The sequence below is a fragment of the Hypanus sabinus genome, chromosome 8 (genome assembly GCF_030144855.1).
Source record: "Hypanus sabinus isolate sHypSab1 chromosome 8, sHypSab1.hap1, whole genome shotgun sequence".
Lineage (NCBI taxonomy): Eukaryota > Metazoa > Chordata > Chondrichthyes > Myliobatiformes > Dasyatidae > Hypanus > Hypanus sabinus.
This window is the reverse complement of record NC_082713.1, coordinates 155,521,167-155,537,031: the sequence shown is the minus strand read 5'-3', so window position 1 is coordinate 155,537,031 and position 15,865 is coordinate 155,521,167. Positions and strand designations below refer to the sequence as shown.

At 35.4% G+C, this 15,865-nt stretch overlaps 1 protein-coding gene across 2 annotated transcripts in view; it reads left to right on the top strand.

Annotated features, from left to right (window-relative positions):
- si:ch211-272n13.3 (ankyrin repeat domain-containing protein 26) overlaps window positions 1–15,599 on the top strand; it is a 128,271-nt gene extending 112,672 nt beyond the window's left edge. For both annotated transcript variants that reach the window (XM_059978311.1, XM_059978312.1), the window contains 6 exons: window positions 1,543–1,778; window positions 4,029–4,278; window positions 5,933–6,168; window positions 10,757–11,006; window positions 12,986–13,031; window positions 13,764–15,599. In XM_059978311.1, coding sequence (XP_059834294.1) covers window positions 1,543–1,778; window positions 4,029–4,278; window positions 5,933–6,168; window positions 10,757–11,006; window positions 12,986–13,031; window positions 13,764–13,909 — 1,164 coding nt within the window. In that variant the 3' untranslated portion in view covers window positions 13,910–15,599. The remainder of the gene's footprint in view (window positions 1–1,542; window positions 1,779–4,028; window positions 4,279–5,932; window positions 6,169–10,756; window positions 11,007–12,985; window positions 13,032–13,763) is intronic.
- Window positions 15,600–15,865: the final 266 nt, after the last annotated feature.

Here is a 15,865-nt window from a genome sequence, read left to right as displayed (position 1 = left end):
TGAACATAAATAATTCATGGGAAATGAACAGGTGCCTAGTATTTAATGTTTAACCTGTCTAATTATAAAAAAATTATTAAAGTCTGCAATGAATAATTATAATACAGTTGATTGGGAAATCTTTGTGATATATGGAAATTGAATTTGTGTTACTATAAACACCAACAAGTACATTTGTAGACTAGAATTTACTCTGTAAACAATGCTGAGGCTAATAAATTGGACAGCAACCTCTAGTGAACATAATTGTTCTTGCATGAATTGTTCAATGCTAAGTATGTCGCAATTGCTATTTCATGAAGGTATATTCAACAATGTTCAGTTCTAGTCACCTCGTTATAAGAAGGATATGGAAACTTTAGAGAGCGTGCAGAGTTGATTTACAGCCTTGATTTAGAGAGCAAGTTTTATGAGGGTAGGTTGAGCAAGCTAGGGCTTTTGTTTTTGGAGTGAGAGAGGTTGAGAGGTAACTTGATGGAGGTATACAGAATAAGAGGCACAGATCAAGTGAATAGCCAGATGGTCTATCCTAGGGCAGAAATGGCTAATACAAATGGGAGTAGTTTTAAGGTAATTTGAGAAAAGCGTGGGGGGGGGGTGCGAGGGAGTCAGAGGTAGTTTTTTTTACACAAAGAGTGCCAGGTTGATGGTAGAAATAAATGGATTAGTATCATTTTTAAAAGCACAGTTTGATCTTAGAGTAAATTAAAAGGCCAGCACAACAACATGGGCCAAAGGGCCCGTACTGTGTTCTATTCAATAAGTTTTAATTGTGTTAAACCACTTTAGTACCAAGTATTAGCTTTTCCAGCTATGGAATTTAATATCTTTGACTATTAATGTTGGAGATATTTTTATGACATCTTGCTTTACTTTTTCTTTCTCTTTTAAACGTCAAAGGAAGATGGAAGTCTATGCCAAACATATCACCCTTCACATCGAATTCAGTGTGGGTTACTTTAGTTTATTGAGCTCAGTAGCATGGAAAAATAATAGTCCTGTGTTTCACAGTCCATTGACTCAAATTTGCCACCCACCTGCAATGAATGGTCTCAGTCAAAATGCAATTTGTCAGATTAGTGCTACTTCTCCAATATGAAACATTGTGGAAAAGATGTTTCTTGATTCATGTATCTTAATGTTATTTTGCACATTGAAGAGAACTGAAATTCATGGTACAGTATTTAAATCAAAGGTCCAGTGAAAGAATAATTTCTAGATCTGAGAGTTAATACTATTCATGGTAAACGTGAACACTGTTGAAGCTTAAACTATTAAAAAAATTGAGTGCAATTCACAAACAATACCTCTTGTGCAAAACACATAGCAAAATAAGACAGAAGGACTTCAAAGCAATATTTAAAGTCACTAGAGCTACCTAAATCTATTTTTACAACAAACAAGTGATCCACTGGTGTAAAGTAGCCTCAGAATCTGATTACTGATAACTTAAGTACTCAGTGTCTTCTGTTTTAGTGTTAAATGACCATTTCCAGAAACTTTGTTACGATGTAATATTTAATTGTTCACTCCTCTTTTAAGATCCTTCAAGCCTCCAGTGAAACTTTGGAGGAAATGAAAGCTTCAAATGAATTTGCATCTAGAAATGAACTGGAACAGAGAAGCAGAGACCTAGAATGGGAGCTGAATAAGCTTAGAACTTCACAACAAGAGACTCTGAGACTTAAAGAATCTGCAGAGAAGGAAATTGAAAGAAACAAAGAATTGTATTCACTACAATCTAAACCATGTAAATCCATTGCAGCACAACTTAATGGGTAAGATTTTTGAAAGTTTGTTTTCCCTGAGCAAATTATTAAGGGGTTAAAAACAGCAAGGATTTGTTTGTTTTGTTTTTAAACAGATATCCAAGTAAAACTACGGTTTGTATAGATAACTGGATAATGGAATCTCTGTGTTAATATGCACAATTGTCCAGTATTTGGGCCTTTGCTAAACATCAAAAACTTATTTGAGTACCTGTAGTTACTAGATGCTTATTGTATTTTAATATACTCCTTCAGGTCTGATCACATAACAGCTACAAATGGTGTTGAATTAATTGGATAACTTTGATCATGATTTATTAGCAGCAGCTGCTGTACAAAAAGTCTATAAAAACTAAGCACTTATCAGCAAGATGATAAAAAGAAACTAAGTCAGAAAGAGGGGACGTAGGCATTCCTTGATTTCAAAAAATATATATCCTGAGATGCTCTGCAGCAGTGTTTATGCAATTAGCATATTCCGTAATTACAAACTAGTAGAGTAGACCTTCTTCTGTTTCTTTTATTTGTGACTATAAATGAATTCTGGAACTTTAATGTTTGCTGAAAGTGATTTCAGATTAAAAGCTGCTAGGTCATGAATTAATTTTTACATTATGGACTCTATAGTCTTAAAAAGCAGGTTGGATGACCTAGTTCAGTTGTATCTTCAATATTCCCCACAGTGTTTAAGGAAGATCAGAATTAAAGTTTGAAATTCATTCCTATCTAACACAGGGAAAGAAAAACTAGTGCAGGCTGTTCTAAGTGGCAACAAATTCTCTTATTTAACTTTAATTAAGTGCCTCAGCACAGCAATGATGAGATATACTCACCATCCATGCATGCTCATTATTTCCATGATTATTACAAATACAGTGGATTCTCGTCAATTGGGACGCATTGGGACAAGTACATTTTGGCCTAATTAAGTGGCTGTCCCAATTATCCGAAGAAATATCAAAATAGTTAAAAAGGTATAAAAAAAGACGAACTACCATTTAACTGAGTAACAATTTATGTATTGAAATGAAATACAGAACAAGCTAGAACACTACCAATACTACTAGAGTACTATAAAACTGTATTAGTTGCTAATAGTTATTGATGGAGGAATTCATCCAGTGTACACTGCCATGTTCTTTTGATTGACTGAACAAAGTCAACAAAAACATCCAGTCTAGAAATGGACTACCTTCATACAATATTTTCGGTGATTGCATCTTCCAAATCTTCATTTTTATTGTAACTTAAAAGATGAATGTTGATACCTTCAAATTCTTCATAATTAATTTAATATTGATTAATTTTCTAACCTGAAGTAGCGAAATCGTTTCATTTTCATCTCTAAGCTAGAATACATGAAACTGCAGTGAGCAAAGCAGTTCTGAATTGTCCTACTACATACAAGGGGTGATTGATAAGTTTGTGGCCTAAGGTAGGAGTCAATTTTAGAAACCCTAACACATTTATTTTTCCTACATTTACACACTTAGTCCAGCGGTCGTGGAGCATACAGATCCCTTCTTTGTAGAAGTCAGCGTCTTGGACCTCCAAAAGTGGTCCACAGCATGGGGTGATCGATAAGATTGTGGCCTAAGGTAGAAGGAGATGAGTTACTAACCTCAAACTTTCTGCATTTTTACTTAAAAAGTTGAACTGCATGTGCATGTAACGAGAGCTGTATAACTCATCTCCTTCTACCTTGGGCCACGAACTTATCAATCACCCCTGCTGTGGACCACTTCTACAAAGAAGGGATCTGTATGCTCCACGACCACTGGACTGTGTACATGTAGGAGGGGACTATGTTGAAAAATAAATGTGCTAGGTTTTCTATAATTGATTCCTTCTAACTTAGGCCACAGACTTATCAATCATCCCTCATATTTCTTGCTACCACTGTGACAAAGATCACTGCTTTTTGAATACAAACACTTGACCGTTCACTGTAAGCACAGTGTAGAGACTTAAAACAGTTTGGCAACAATCTCTGGTACCAGTTAAGTAGTGTCCCAAGTAAATGAAGGGAACCCTACTAATTTCTTGATTTGCTTTTGTTCTTTAAGAATTGGCCAAAATAAACGGCTGCCCCAATTAACCGGAATCCACTGTATTGACTTCTAGCTGTCAATATGAGAGATTTTTTGTTAATGAATGAATAGCTAATGTCAAAGCCAACTTACACATGGAGCCTGTGAGTTAAGTAGCATATTAGAAATTTACATATTAGTCACTATTTCCTCTATTTTCTTTCTGCAGATCAAATGAAAGGTTGGCAGAAGCCACAAGTGGGCTGATTAAAGAACGTTTTCGTTCAAAATCATTGATTGGTGATTGCAATGAAAATAAAAGTTTAACCACAACATGTGTGCAGAATGGGAGCCATCTACAAAGTAGATTGGGTGATGACAGTGATTTGGAAATTTCCCACAAAGGTATAGGAAGTAACTTAAATCCAGAAGTGGATGAACTGTCTCCTTACAGAAGAGTAGATTCATTCCCCTCTAAGGTCAGCAGTTACCAAAATATACTACTTATGTTCAAATGTTATTTCCTTCCTGAACATACTATCCTGATATGATTCAAATTTTATTGCCCTAGTTCTACATTTGTCACTAATGGGAACATTAATACCTATAACTTAGTAAGAATTTTTCTCTGTAGTGTTAGATACCCTATTTTTTTTTCTGTGACACAAAGCTATTTCCTTGGCATAGATTTTCGCATGAATAGAACTAAAACCTGCTGCTCAGTATTCAATCACAGTAAACAAATTTCAAGAAAAGAAATAAGATTTCTGTAATATTTTGATTAACTGACTGAGTGGTGCCATAACAACAATCTCTCGCTCAATGTTAGCAAGCTTGATTAGTCAGGGCATGGAGGGATACAGGGAGAAGGCAGGAGATTGGGGCTGAGAGGAAAATTGGATCAGCCTTGATGGGCCTAATTCTGCTCCTATATGTTATGGTCTTGACAAGGGGCTAATTATGGACTTCAGGAGGAGGAAACTGGAGGTCCATGAGCAAGTCCTCATCAGGGGATCAGAGGTGAAGATAGTCATCAACTTTGAATTCCTCTGTGTTATCATTTCAGAGGATCTGTCCTGGGCCCAGCACGCAAGTGTAATTACAAAAAAAGCACAGTAGCACTTTCCTTAGAAGTTACAAGACTTCAGTATGACATTGAAAATGTTGACAAACTTCCACAGATGTTAAATGGAGAGTATATTGACTAGCTGCATCACAGCCTGGTATGGAAATACTAATGCCGAATGGAAAATCTATAAAAATTACTGGATATAGCCCAGTCCAACATAGGTAAAGCTCTCCCATTGAGTACATTCTACATGGAGCACTGTCGCAGGAAAGTAGCATTCACCGTCAGGGATCCCCACTGCCCAGGTCACGCTCTCTTCTCACCGTTGCCATCAAGAAGGTAAATGAGCTGCAGGGCTCACACCACCAGGTTCAGCAACAGTTATTACCCCTCAACTGGTGGACCAACTTCTCCCAATCTCAAAATCACTAAGCTATTCCCACAACCTAAGGAATAACTCTCAGGGACTCTGTGCCATGTTTTTGATATTTATTGCTTATTTATTTATTTCCTATGGGAAAGGTTTATTATTTATCTTTTTCTCTTTTGTATTTGCAGTTTGTTATCTTTTGCAATTTGATTGCTTGTCCATCCTGTTGGGTGTGGTCTTTCATTGATTCTATTATAGTTCTTGGAGTTACTGAGTATGCCTGCAAGAAAATGAATCTCAAGGTTTTATATGATGACATACATGTACATCGATAATAAATTTGCATTGAACTTTGAACTGAATAAAATGTCATCTGATAAAGAATGGAGCTTATCAGTATCAAGATTACAGCTGAATAAATTAAAAAATACATTTTTTCAAATTTATCTACAGACATAAACTGGCCTTGAGAGTTAGTGAGTAAATTTGGCTTTTGTACACTTAGGCATATCAAGCTGTGGACATGACCACAACCAGCCACAGACAAGTAATTCACTGCTGTAAAATAGCCTTAGAATGTGATTACTGATAACTTAAGTACTCCATATCTTCTGTTTCAGTATTAAATGACCAAGCATTTCCAGAAAATTTTTATTACAATGTAATACTTAATTGTCCACTTTTCTATGTTAAGATTCATCAAACCTCTAATGAAACTTTGGAGGATGCAAAAGCTTCAAATGAGTTTGCATCTGGAAATGAACTGGAACAGAGAAATAGAGACCTAGAATGGAAGCTGAATGAGGATGGAACTTCCCAACAAGGGAGTCTGAATCTTAAAGAATCTGCAGAGAAGGAAATTGAAAGAAACAAAGAGTTGCATTCACAGCAATCTAAACCATGTAAATCCATTGCAGCACAGCTTAATGGGTAAGATTTTTGAAAGATTGTTTTCCCTAGACCTCGATGGTTCAAACACGTAAATATGCAATATATGATGTTGAACTATCTTGAGCAAATTATTCAGGGATTAAAAACAACATGGATTATACGTTTTTTATAATCCATGTTGTTTTTAATCCCTGAATAATTTTTAAACAGAAATCCAAGTAGAACTACAGTTTGTATAGATAACTGGATAATGAAATGTCCATTCTGTGTTAATATGGACAATGCACTATTATCCAGTATTCCAGTCTTGCTAAATATCAAAAACGTATTTGAGTACCCGTGGTTACTAGTTGCTTATTGTGGTTTGATATACTCCTTCAGATTTGATCATATAACATCTACAAATGGTATTGAATTAATTGGATAACTTTGATCATGATTATTAACAGATGCTGCTATACAAAAGTGTAATGAAAACTAAGCACTCATCAGCAAGATGATAAAAGGAAACAAAGGTTTCAAAGGTATATTTAATGTCAGAGAAATGTATACAATATACATCCTGAAATGCTTTTTCTTCATGACCACCCACAAAAACAGAGTGCCCCCAAAGAATGAATAACAGTTAAATGTTAGAACCCCAAAGTCCTCCCCCAGCTTCACGCCCCCGTGCATAACTAGCAGCAAAGCAATGATCCTCCTCCCCCCACCAGCAGGAAAAAAAGCTTTGGCACCCACCACCGAGCACTCAAACGTGCAGCAAAGACACAGACTTGCAGCACCCCAAAGACTGCTCGTTCACCCTCAGAAGAGGGGAAGCAGGCATTCATTGATTAATAAAAACAGACAGACAGACATACTTTATCGATCCCGAGGGAAATTGAGTTTTGTTACAGTCGCACCAACCAAGAATAGTATAGAAATATAGCAATATAAAACCAAAAATAATTAAATAATAAGTAAATAAAAATATGCTGAGATGTTCTGCAGCAGTGTTTATGCAATTAACATATTCTGTAATTGCAAACTGTAGTAGAATAGACCTTCCTATATTTCTTTTATTTGTGATTATAAATGAATTCTAAAACTTTAATGTTTACTTAAAGTGATGTCAACTTAAAAGCTGCAAGGTCACGAGTGAAATTTTACATTTTGGGTTCTACACTCTAAACAGTAGGTTTGTCTAATAGGCTGCGCTGATGAGACCTAAAAAACCCAAACCAATCTGAATGTCCAGGAAATGTGGTAATAACATCAAAATAACTTGAGCCTAATTTACTATAATAAAACAGAAAGCACAAATAAACCTCTCTAAATACTACTTAGTAAGTTAAAAGATTTCACGGCTCACGATTCTCAGCTGCCATTTGATTGTCACCGTTGTAGGGGGAGCTCCGAATTCTGACTGGCGAAATCACCCTGTGTCCATCCTAGACACCTATCAATCGCAATCCTTGGTCTGGGGAAGTACCAAGAACTGAGCGATAGGTGCCTTAGGCTACATCCACAAAAGACCTTATAATTTTGAAAACGCCGGTTTCGTGTAAAAACGATAGGTGTCCACACTATGCGTTTTTGAAAATATCTCTATCCACACCTTAACGGAGATTTCAGTGAATTTCCTCTTGCTGCGCAAGCGCAGGACACATCTACCGAAAACAAGTGACATGTTTGGAATCTCGCCGTAAAATTGCGCATTTGTGTAGTTACAGACCTTAAAACGACAGACAGCTGTTGGCTCTCTGGCAGGAGAACTTAAATCTAAAAAAAAAACAAATACTGGAACGTACGGCGGCAACCGACAGGGAGTTCACGGACAGATTGACCCGGTTGACGACGAACATTGAAAAACTGACTAACTTTGTTGCATTAATAAGGCACCTTGTTAAATGTATAAAACATGTCTTCATCGGTGTTATCTTGTATTCCCATACAATGTTACATTAGTCTGTTACACATCTATTATCAAAGAAGTACTTGCATAAATAGGTTAACCACCTTCATATGAGCAAGGACAGAAAATGGCAAAGTGAGTACAGTATATTTATTTATTCAGTAAGTTATGGGTCAAAGTATTTGGTGAGTACATTTCTAACTCGTCTGGCTTCAGACTCGTTGCCGTCTGTTCTGAAAAGTCAAGAAAACAATGAAGTAGCGCGCTACCGTCTGACAGCGTTTTCAAAAAGCTCCGGTTTCAGGAGATGAAAACGCCGTTTTAGTGTGGATGGAGGGTAAAAACGAAGACAAAAAGCTTCGGTTACAGATTTATCCAGCGTAGTGTGTAGTAGCCTTAATCTGAAGCATTGAGAGAGACGCAGAGAGAGATAAATTCTTTGGTCTTTTGTTCTGATGCTACCAAATCTTGAGGCGATTAACAAACACTTAACGACTCTGAGGTGTAAGAATATAACTGCTATTAACAAACATTTAATAAATCTACAGTACTTAATATGTACAGGCACCTTACATGCTGCAAGTTTACAAAGAGTTAAAGTGTTTCTTGGAATTGTTCAGATTTTCATCTAATATTTTTACAAAGTTTAATACAGCACAACACAGTTGGATGACCTAGTTCAGCTGTATCTCCAATATTCCCTACAGTGTTTCAGGAAGATAAAATTAAAGTTTGAAATTAATTCAAAACTAACACAGGAAAAGAAAAACTAGTGCAGTCTGTTCCAAGTAGTAACAAATTCCCTTGTTTAGCTTTACAGCACAGAAATGAGGAGGTATACTCACCATTTATACATGCTCATTATTTCCATAATGATTACAAATACAGTGGATTCTGGTTAATAGGGACACATTTTGGCCTAATTAAGTGGCTGCCCCAGTTAGCCAAAGACGCACAGAAATTGTTAAAAAGTTATATTAAAAAAAATAAACAAACCACCATTTAAATGACTAACAATTTATGGATTTAAATGAAATAGAAAACAGATTAGAACACTGCCAATACTATTTCAATACTATAAAACTGTGTATTAGTTCCTTTTAGGCAATGTCCACACTACACCGGATAAATCCGTAACCAAAGCTTTTTCTCTTCGTTTAGACCCTCCGTCCACACTAAAACGGTGTCTTAGTCCACCAAAAACTGAGCTTTTCTAAAACGCTCTCCAGGGTGTGTAATTTTGAAGATGCCGGATTGGCCGGAGCAGTGTGGACGGGATAACCGGAGAAATCTAAAAACGCTATCATGACATGCCAGAACAGATGCAGGCGGTAGCGCGCTATTTCATTGTTTTCTTGAACGCAACCTAACAATTTCAGAACAGACAGCAACGAGACTGAAACCAGAAGAATTAGAAATGTACTCACCAAATACTTCGACCCATAACTTACTGAATAAATAAGTATACTCACTTTGCCCTGTTTTATGTCCTTGCTCGTATAAAGGTGGCTTACCTATTTATGCAAGTACTTCTTTGACAATAGATGCGTATCAGCCTAGTGTAACATTGTATGGAAATACAAGATAATACTGATGCAGAAATGTTTTATACATTTAACAAGGGGCTTTATTAATGCAACAGAGTTAGTCAGTTTTTCAATGTTCGTCGTCAGCCGGGTCATACTGTCCTTGAACTCTCTGTCGGTTGCCTCTGTATGCTCCAGTATTTGTTTTTTTTAGTGTTAAGTTCTCCTGTGCAAGAGCCAACAGCTATTCCTCTTTTAAGTTTTTCTAGTCTATAACTGAACAAATGTGCACCATCTTTCACGGCGAGATTTGACACCAAACATGTCGCTTGTTTTCAGTAGATGTGTCTGCACTTGCGCAGTAGGAGGAGATTCACCCAAATCTCCGTTTCAATGTGGACAGAGATATTTTCAAAAACGTTTGGTGTGGACGCCTATCGTTTTTACGCGAAACCGGCGTTTTCACAATTATCCAGTCTAGTGTGACGTAGCCTTAGTTATCGGTGGAGGAATTCATCCAGTGTACTCTGCCATGTTCTTTTGATTGACTGTAAGTGAACAGAAATCAACAGACACCCAGTGCAGATAATGGACTGCCTTCATGCAATGCTTTTGGCGATTGCATCTTCCAGACCTCCATTTCTATTGTAACGTTCAAGATGAATGTTCAAGTTCCTCGTGGTTCCTAACTTGTTTAAGTAGTGACATTGTTTCATTTTTACTCCTGGCCATTTCTGGCATCTCCAAGCCAGAAAGCATGAAACTGCAGTAAGTAAAGCAATTCTGAATTGTCTTATTTTACACAACTATCAGTGACAAAAATCACTGATTTTTTAACACAAAAACACAACTGTTCACTCTAAGCAAGGTGCAGTGTTTAACAACCACTTAAGCGCACTCAAGTAAAGCTACTTAGAAATTGGCACCAATCTCCTGTCCCAATTAAGTGGGATTGTCCCAAATAAACAAAGGTAATCCTGGCTAATTTCTTGATTCTTTATTTGAAATAAGTGGCTGCCCCAATAAACTAGAATCCACTGTACTGACTTTTAGCTGTTAACATGAGACGAATTCAGAGATTTTAAACAATATTAAATCAATTATTATACATTTTTGTCAAAGCCAACTTCCACCTGGTGCCTTTGAGTTAAGTAGTTTATTGGAAATTTATATACTAGTCACTGTTGTTTTTATTTTCTTTCTGCAGATCCGATGAAAGGTTAGCAGAAGGCACAACTGAGCTGCTCAGAGGACACTTTTGTTCAAAATCATTGATTGGTGATAGCATTAAAAATGGAAATTTAACCACAACATGGGCTCAGAATGGGAGCCATCTGCAAAGTAGATTGGGTAATGGCAGTGACTTGAGAATTTCCCACAAAGGTATAGGAAGTAACTTAAATCGAGAAGAGGATGAACTGCTTCCCAGCAGAAAAGTAGAGTCATACCTTTCTGAGGTCAGTAGTTACCAAAATATACTTTATATGATTCAAATTTTATTGCAATAGATTCTACATTTGTCACTAATGGTAATATTTATACCAGTAACTTGGTAAGAACTTTTCTCTGCAGTGTTAGATACCCTATTTTTATCTGTAATTCAAAACAATGAACGATCTATTTCCATAGCACAGACTTTCACATTAGTAGTCAGAAGTAAAACCTGCTCCTGAATAGCCAATCACATTAAACAAATTCCAAGAGAAGAAATAAAATTTGTATATTTTAGTTAACTGTGTGTTGAGTGGTGTCACAACTACAATTTCTCACTCATTGTCAGCAAGATCAAGCAGCTGATTATTGACTTCAGGAAGAGGAAGACGAGGTCCATGAGCCAGTCCAGTAATATGTGAACAAACACTGAACCATGCTGTACACTGCCTGTCTCTCAGAAAATAACTGATTTATTCCTGTTCCTTGTTTCCTGCCTGCCAATCCATATTCGCTACAGTACATTCAACAAAATCCCATATGCTTTAATTTTGTGTATTAACCCCTTATTAGTACTTTACATCTTCAAAGAGCTTTCAGTAAACTTACAACTACCGGCATACTCAAAAATCTCCTTTTCTTAAATTTACACTTTGTCTAGTGCTGTTAACTGCTTTCAAATACTCTAATAGATTCCCATGATCATCATTGCTGATCCTACAGTCAGACACAAAAAGTAATGTTTCTGTTTGTCAATCAATCTTAGCCAACTCTCACCTTTAACTATCAGTCTTTTTGACAATGCATAGTGTGTCAAGAGAAATTAGCATGGACAATGGACAGTGCTTGACATTAATGCTCATAGTATCGATGTGTTGCTACTATAAATTGCCTTTAACTCCTCCAATGCAAATATTGTTACCAACATTATAAATGGGATTAGAATTGCTTAAATTTTCTGATACGATTAAGCATTAGGCAATACCACATCCATTACTGCATTTTAGTTGTATTTTTTTGACATCTGATACAGACAGGCTACATCCCTGGTAGACTACATATTACAGTGCCAGATAACACTAAGCCCTGTCATCATTATCATCATCAGTAGAAGTCGCATTAACCTGTATTATCAATGTCTTTCTGAAGAAGCTTTCAATATAATTGCATTTTGTAATGCAATACAGAACCCACCTTCCTTTAGCAAATAGAACCCATTTGTGCTTAGTTTACAGCAGTTTCACAAGCTCTCCAGACAAGAGGATTTGGGTACCAAAGGGGTAGTATTCACTTAGAAAGTTAAATTTGTTTATCATCCCAAGCATCTCCTCCTTTATAGCGAATTACCAACAGCATGGTAATTACCAACCAAATGGTGTTGTAAAACAGAGGAGAATAAATTTAATGAAGTATTGGACCAAATTTTATAAATGCAAACCTCGGGATGCTTTTCAAATGTTCTTCAGACTAAAGTACCCACTTCATTACATTCTTCCCATGTGATGTGCTGAATAGTTGCCACCAAAATAGCCATCTCTCACAGAAGCTGCAGAAACATTGTACTTCCTCGATTTAATGTTTTAATAAAAATAGGTAAAAACTCCGTCCCACATAATTTTGCAGCCCACAACAAAGTGCTTGATCGCATTCACAATGTGTATCCGCTTGAGATTTGATATTGGTGCATTTTTATTTTTTTTCTGTCAAATCTCAATCCATTCTGTTGCACATCTTTTACAAATCATTTTTATTTTTGTTTTCTATTTTTGTGGAAACTCCACCAAGTTTGAAGGTGAGCAACCACAGCTGTGCCAGAAAGGAATAAAATATCAGCAGGAAGAAACTTGAAATTAATTCATCATATCTTAAGAAAGAAATGTTACTGATTTTACTTCATTCCTTTTAAAACAACAAGAACATTTGCACTTTCAGTTTTTTGTCTAATTCATTATTTTTCAGTTTCCAAAAAGCAAAATAAGTTGCATTCATCTATTTATCATTTCAGATGCGGGATGAATTGAGGAAAAGTATTAACAAAGAACTTGCTCAAGGTAATAAAAGGGAATGTAGAACATATGTTATTTAATTACTGGACTAATTTTAAACACAGCCTGCTGGTAATTCTAAGCTCTTAATATTAAAATAAAGTATTTGAATTTGTAGGTGTAACTTGGTAGGCGTAATTACGTCAGGTGTAACTATATTGAAATTCTAGTTTCAGAAAAATGTTTTTGTTGCATAATTTATATCAAATATTATACATTTCTGTAATTACTGTATAAAAGCAGCCTTTTAGCTCCGTACTCCTTTTCTTCCCCCCCCTCCCCATTTTTCCTTTATCATTAGGTAACCTGTTTATAAATTGTGCTTGGAAATAACCTGCATTGATTTGCCTTTCTTAATGCTCATTTCTCCTTCTCTAATTGAACATGGAATTTCAGAAATGATCCATCGAACCAAACTGTATTTTGAAAAATACCAGACGAATAAGCAAAATAGTTTGACAACCCTTTCCTTTACTTTGCCTTCATTAAAGTGGTTGTAAAGTGTGCTAGGGGCTATGGGAAGGATCAAAACTTTTAATTTTAAGGGTATAAGTACAGTAAGTGTTTTAGAATTCTTACAGAATGGATGTAAAGGACAATGTAGAACAATGTGCTAGAATGGAGAGGCAAGTCTACATGAATCATTCATACAACTGAATCAAAAGTTGCTTTGAGAATATAGGTGGCATCTTTAGAAAGCAATTTCAATTAAACTAATGTCTAAAATTTGTGTTCCAGCCTATGCTGATTTGGATGTGTGTTCACATATCTCACCTATGGGATCTACTAGTTTCTCCCTGACAAATTCAAACCAAATTCAGGATCCTCTAACTACAAGCATAGCACAGTACCGGAAGGTTTTAAAGGACAATTACCTGATTTGAATCGCACCATATATTTAATATTAAGATCCTGTATAAAGCAGGTCAGAATTACATATTGTATGTATTCATCCAATAATAGTTTAATATAATCAATACATTAGTTAGTTGATTAAAATGTTAACTTTTATATTTCTGCAATTTTTTGCTCAGGAATATTTTTGTGTAAATTACTCTACAGGACTTATTTTTATTGTTGCAGATGATGCAATGCCAATACTGACAGAACTATTTCTTATAACTATTAACATTCATTATTTGAATAAGAAACATTTTATCAAAGTACATCTTAAATCACAAACTGTTCCAAAACTGAGTTTGTAAATAATACCTTGGTAAAATTGCCATATGCTTGATGTTTATTCCATTGTCATACTGTATTTATTCTACACTAGTTTACCTTGTGAAATAATGCCAAGATTTTAAGAACTTGTTTTGGTACATGGTACAAAGGCATTGCAATGTACAAGTTTTCTTGTATGATACAAGAATTCATTTAGTGTAGGAAGTTTAATATTTTGAGCATGTATTATCACAATAATACTATAAACAACCCAGTCATTTTTAAACCCATCTCCTTATAACATTAAGTCTTTAAATGCAGCCTCTAATCATCGAGTAAAATAAGTATCATCAAATGGACCTAAGAATTTTAATTAATATTTTCCATACTCATGTGATGCTTTGATTATTTCATCCAAAAAAAAAACTCGTTCCATGATCTCTGAACCTCATGCAATATATTTTGGTTAAAAAAAAATTGTCCACAGAATTAATTGGCTCAGTTATCAAAATTAAACAAGTTTAATAAAATTCACTGGTTCTTATATAAATAGATCCTATTGAAAAACATTTAATTCCATGTAAGTAGCATTTCCATTTTATTGACAGTTTTTAAATTCATTGTTTGTTTACATACATCCACTGAGTCCAACAGAGAGGCAGCTTTATTGAGATGGTGCCATCTGCTGGAATAACTGCTTCCTGTAAACTGGTGCTTTCAAAATGCCATTGGCTGCAGTGGGCCTATCTACCTCAGAAGTGATGTCTCTTTTATAAGTGTTGATTTGTAAAAGTTGATCAAGCACAACCACCAGCAAGTGTGTCTTCCTTCTCTCCTTTAACCCATCTATACCAATGTCACCCCTTGTATTTCCAGTATCCTGAAAATTGTGACATTGAATTGTGTAAATACCCAATACAACATCCTCCTTAACTTTTTGCAATAATGTTGAAATGAGGTTTATGTTTAAAAAAATCTTCAGAAATGATAAACTATATTTATACTTTGAGTGTTCATTTCGGTGGATTCACAAAGCAGATGTCAAATTTATACAATTGGTACAATGTGAACTAGAGACTCAGTTTATTATTCACTCTTGTCTGAATAAATAAAAGATTATTAAATTCTCTGGGTATATTTAAAGTATAGAATCTTAATTTCATGAATATTTTAAATATGATATCTTTCCTTTAAAATCATAAACCATTTTATGTCTTGTTCTTGTCACATTCTCAATTTTTTCCATTACAAGTTTACTTTCTACCTTTGGCAAAATAAAATGCCACGTTTTCCTGTACTTGTTTATTTTCCCTTGCTGGTTTCAAGGGAGAAAGATTGTCTTTTGGTTCTGTGTGCAGTATTGAACTTTATTTGCTTTTCCACTTTTTTCAATTAAAGTGATTGACTTCACATTTTTCCAGCACTCATTTCACACCATTAGTCCACCTGTGTGATTTGATTGTATATACACTCTCTGTATACTTTCAAATCACGCATTAAACTTTATAGTATCTGCATTCTATTTGTTACAAATGATCCTCTTGTCAAAATCATTTGCTGAGACCTTTGTTTCTGCACAGATACAGCTATGATTCCTGCAGTGGCACATTAGGGAGTGGGAGCAAAGCTACATGGTTGTGGAACATGCAAACTTCACACAGCAGGTCAGCAATGAA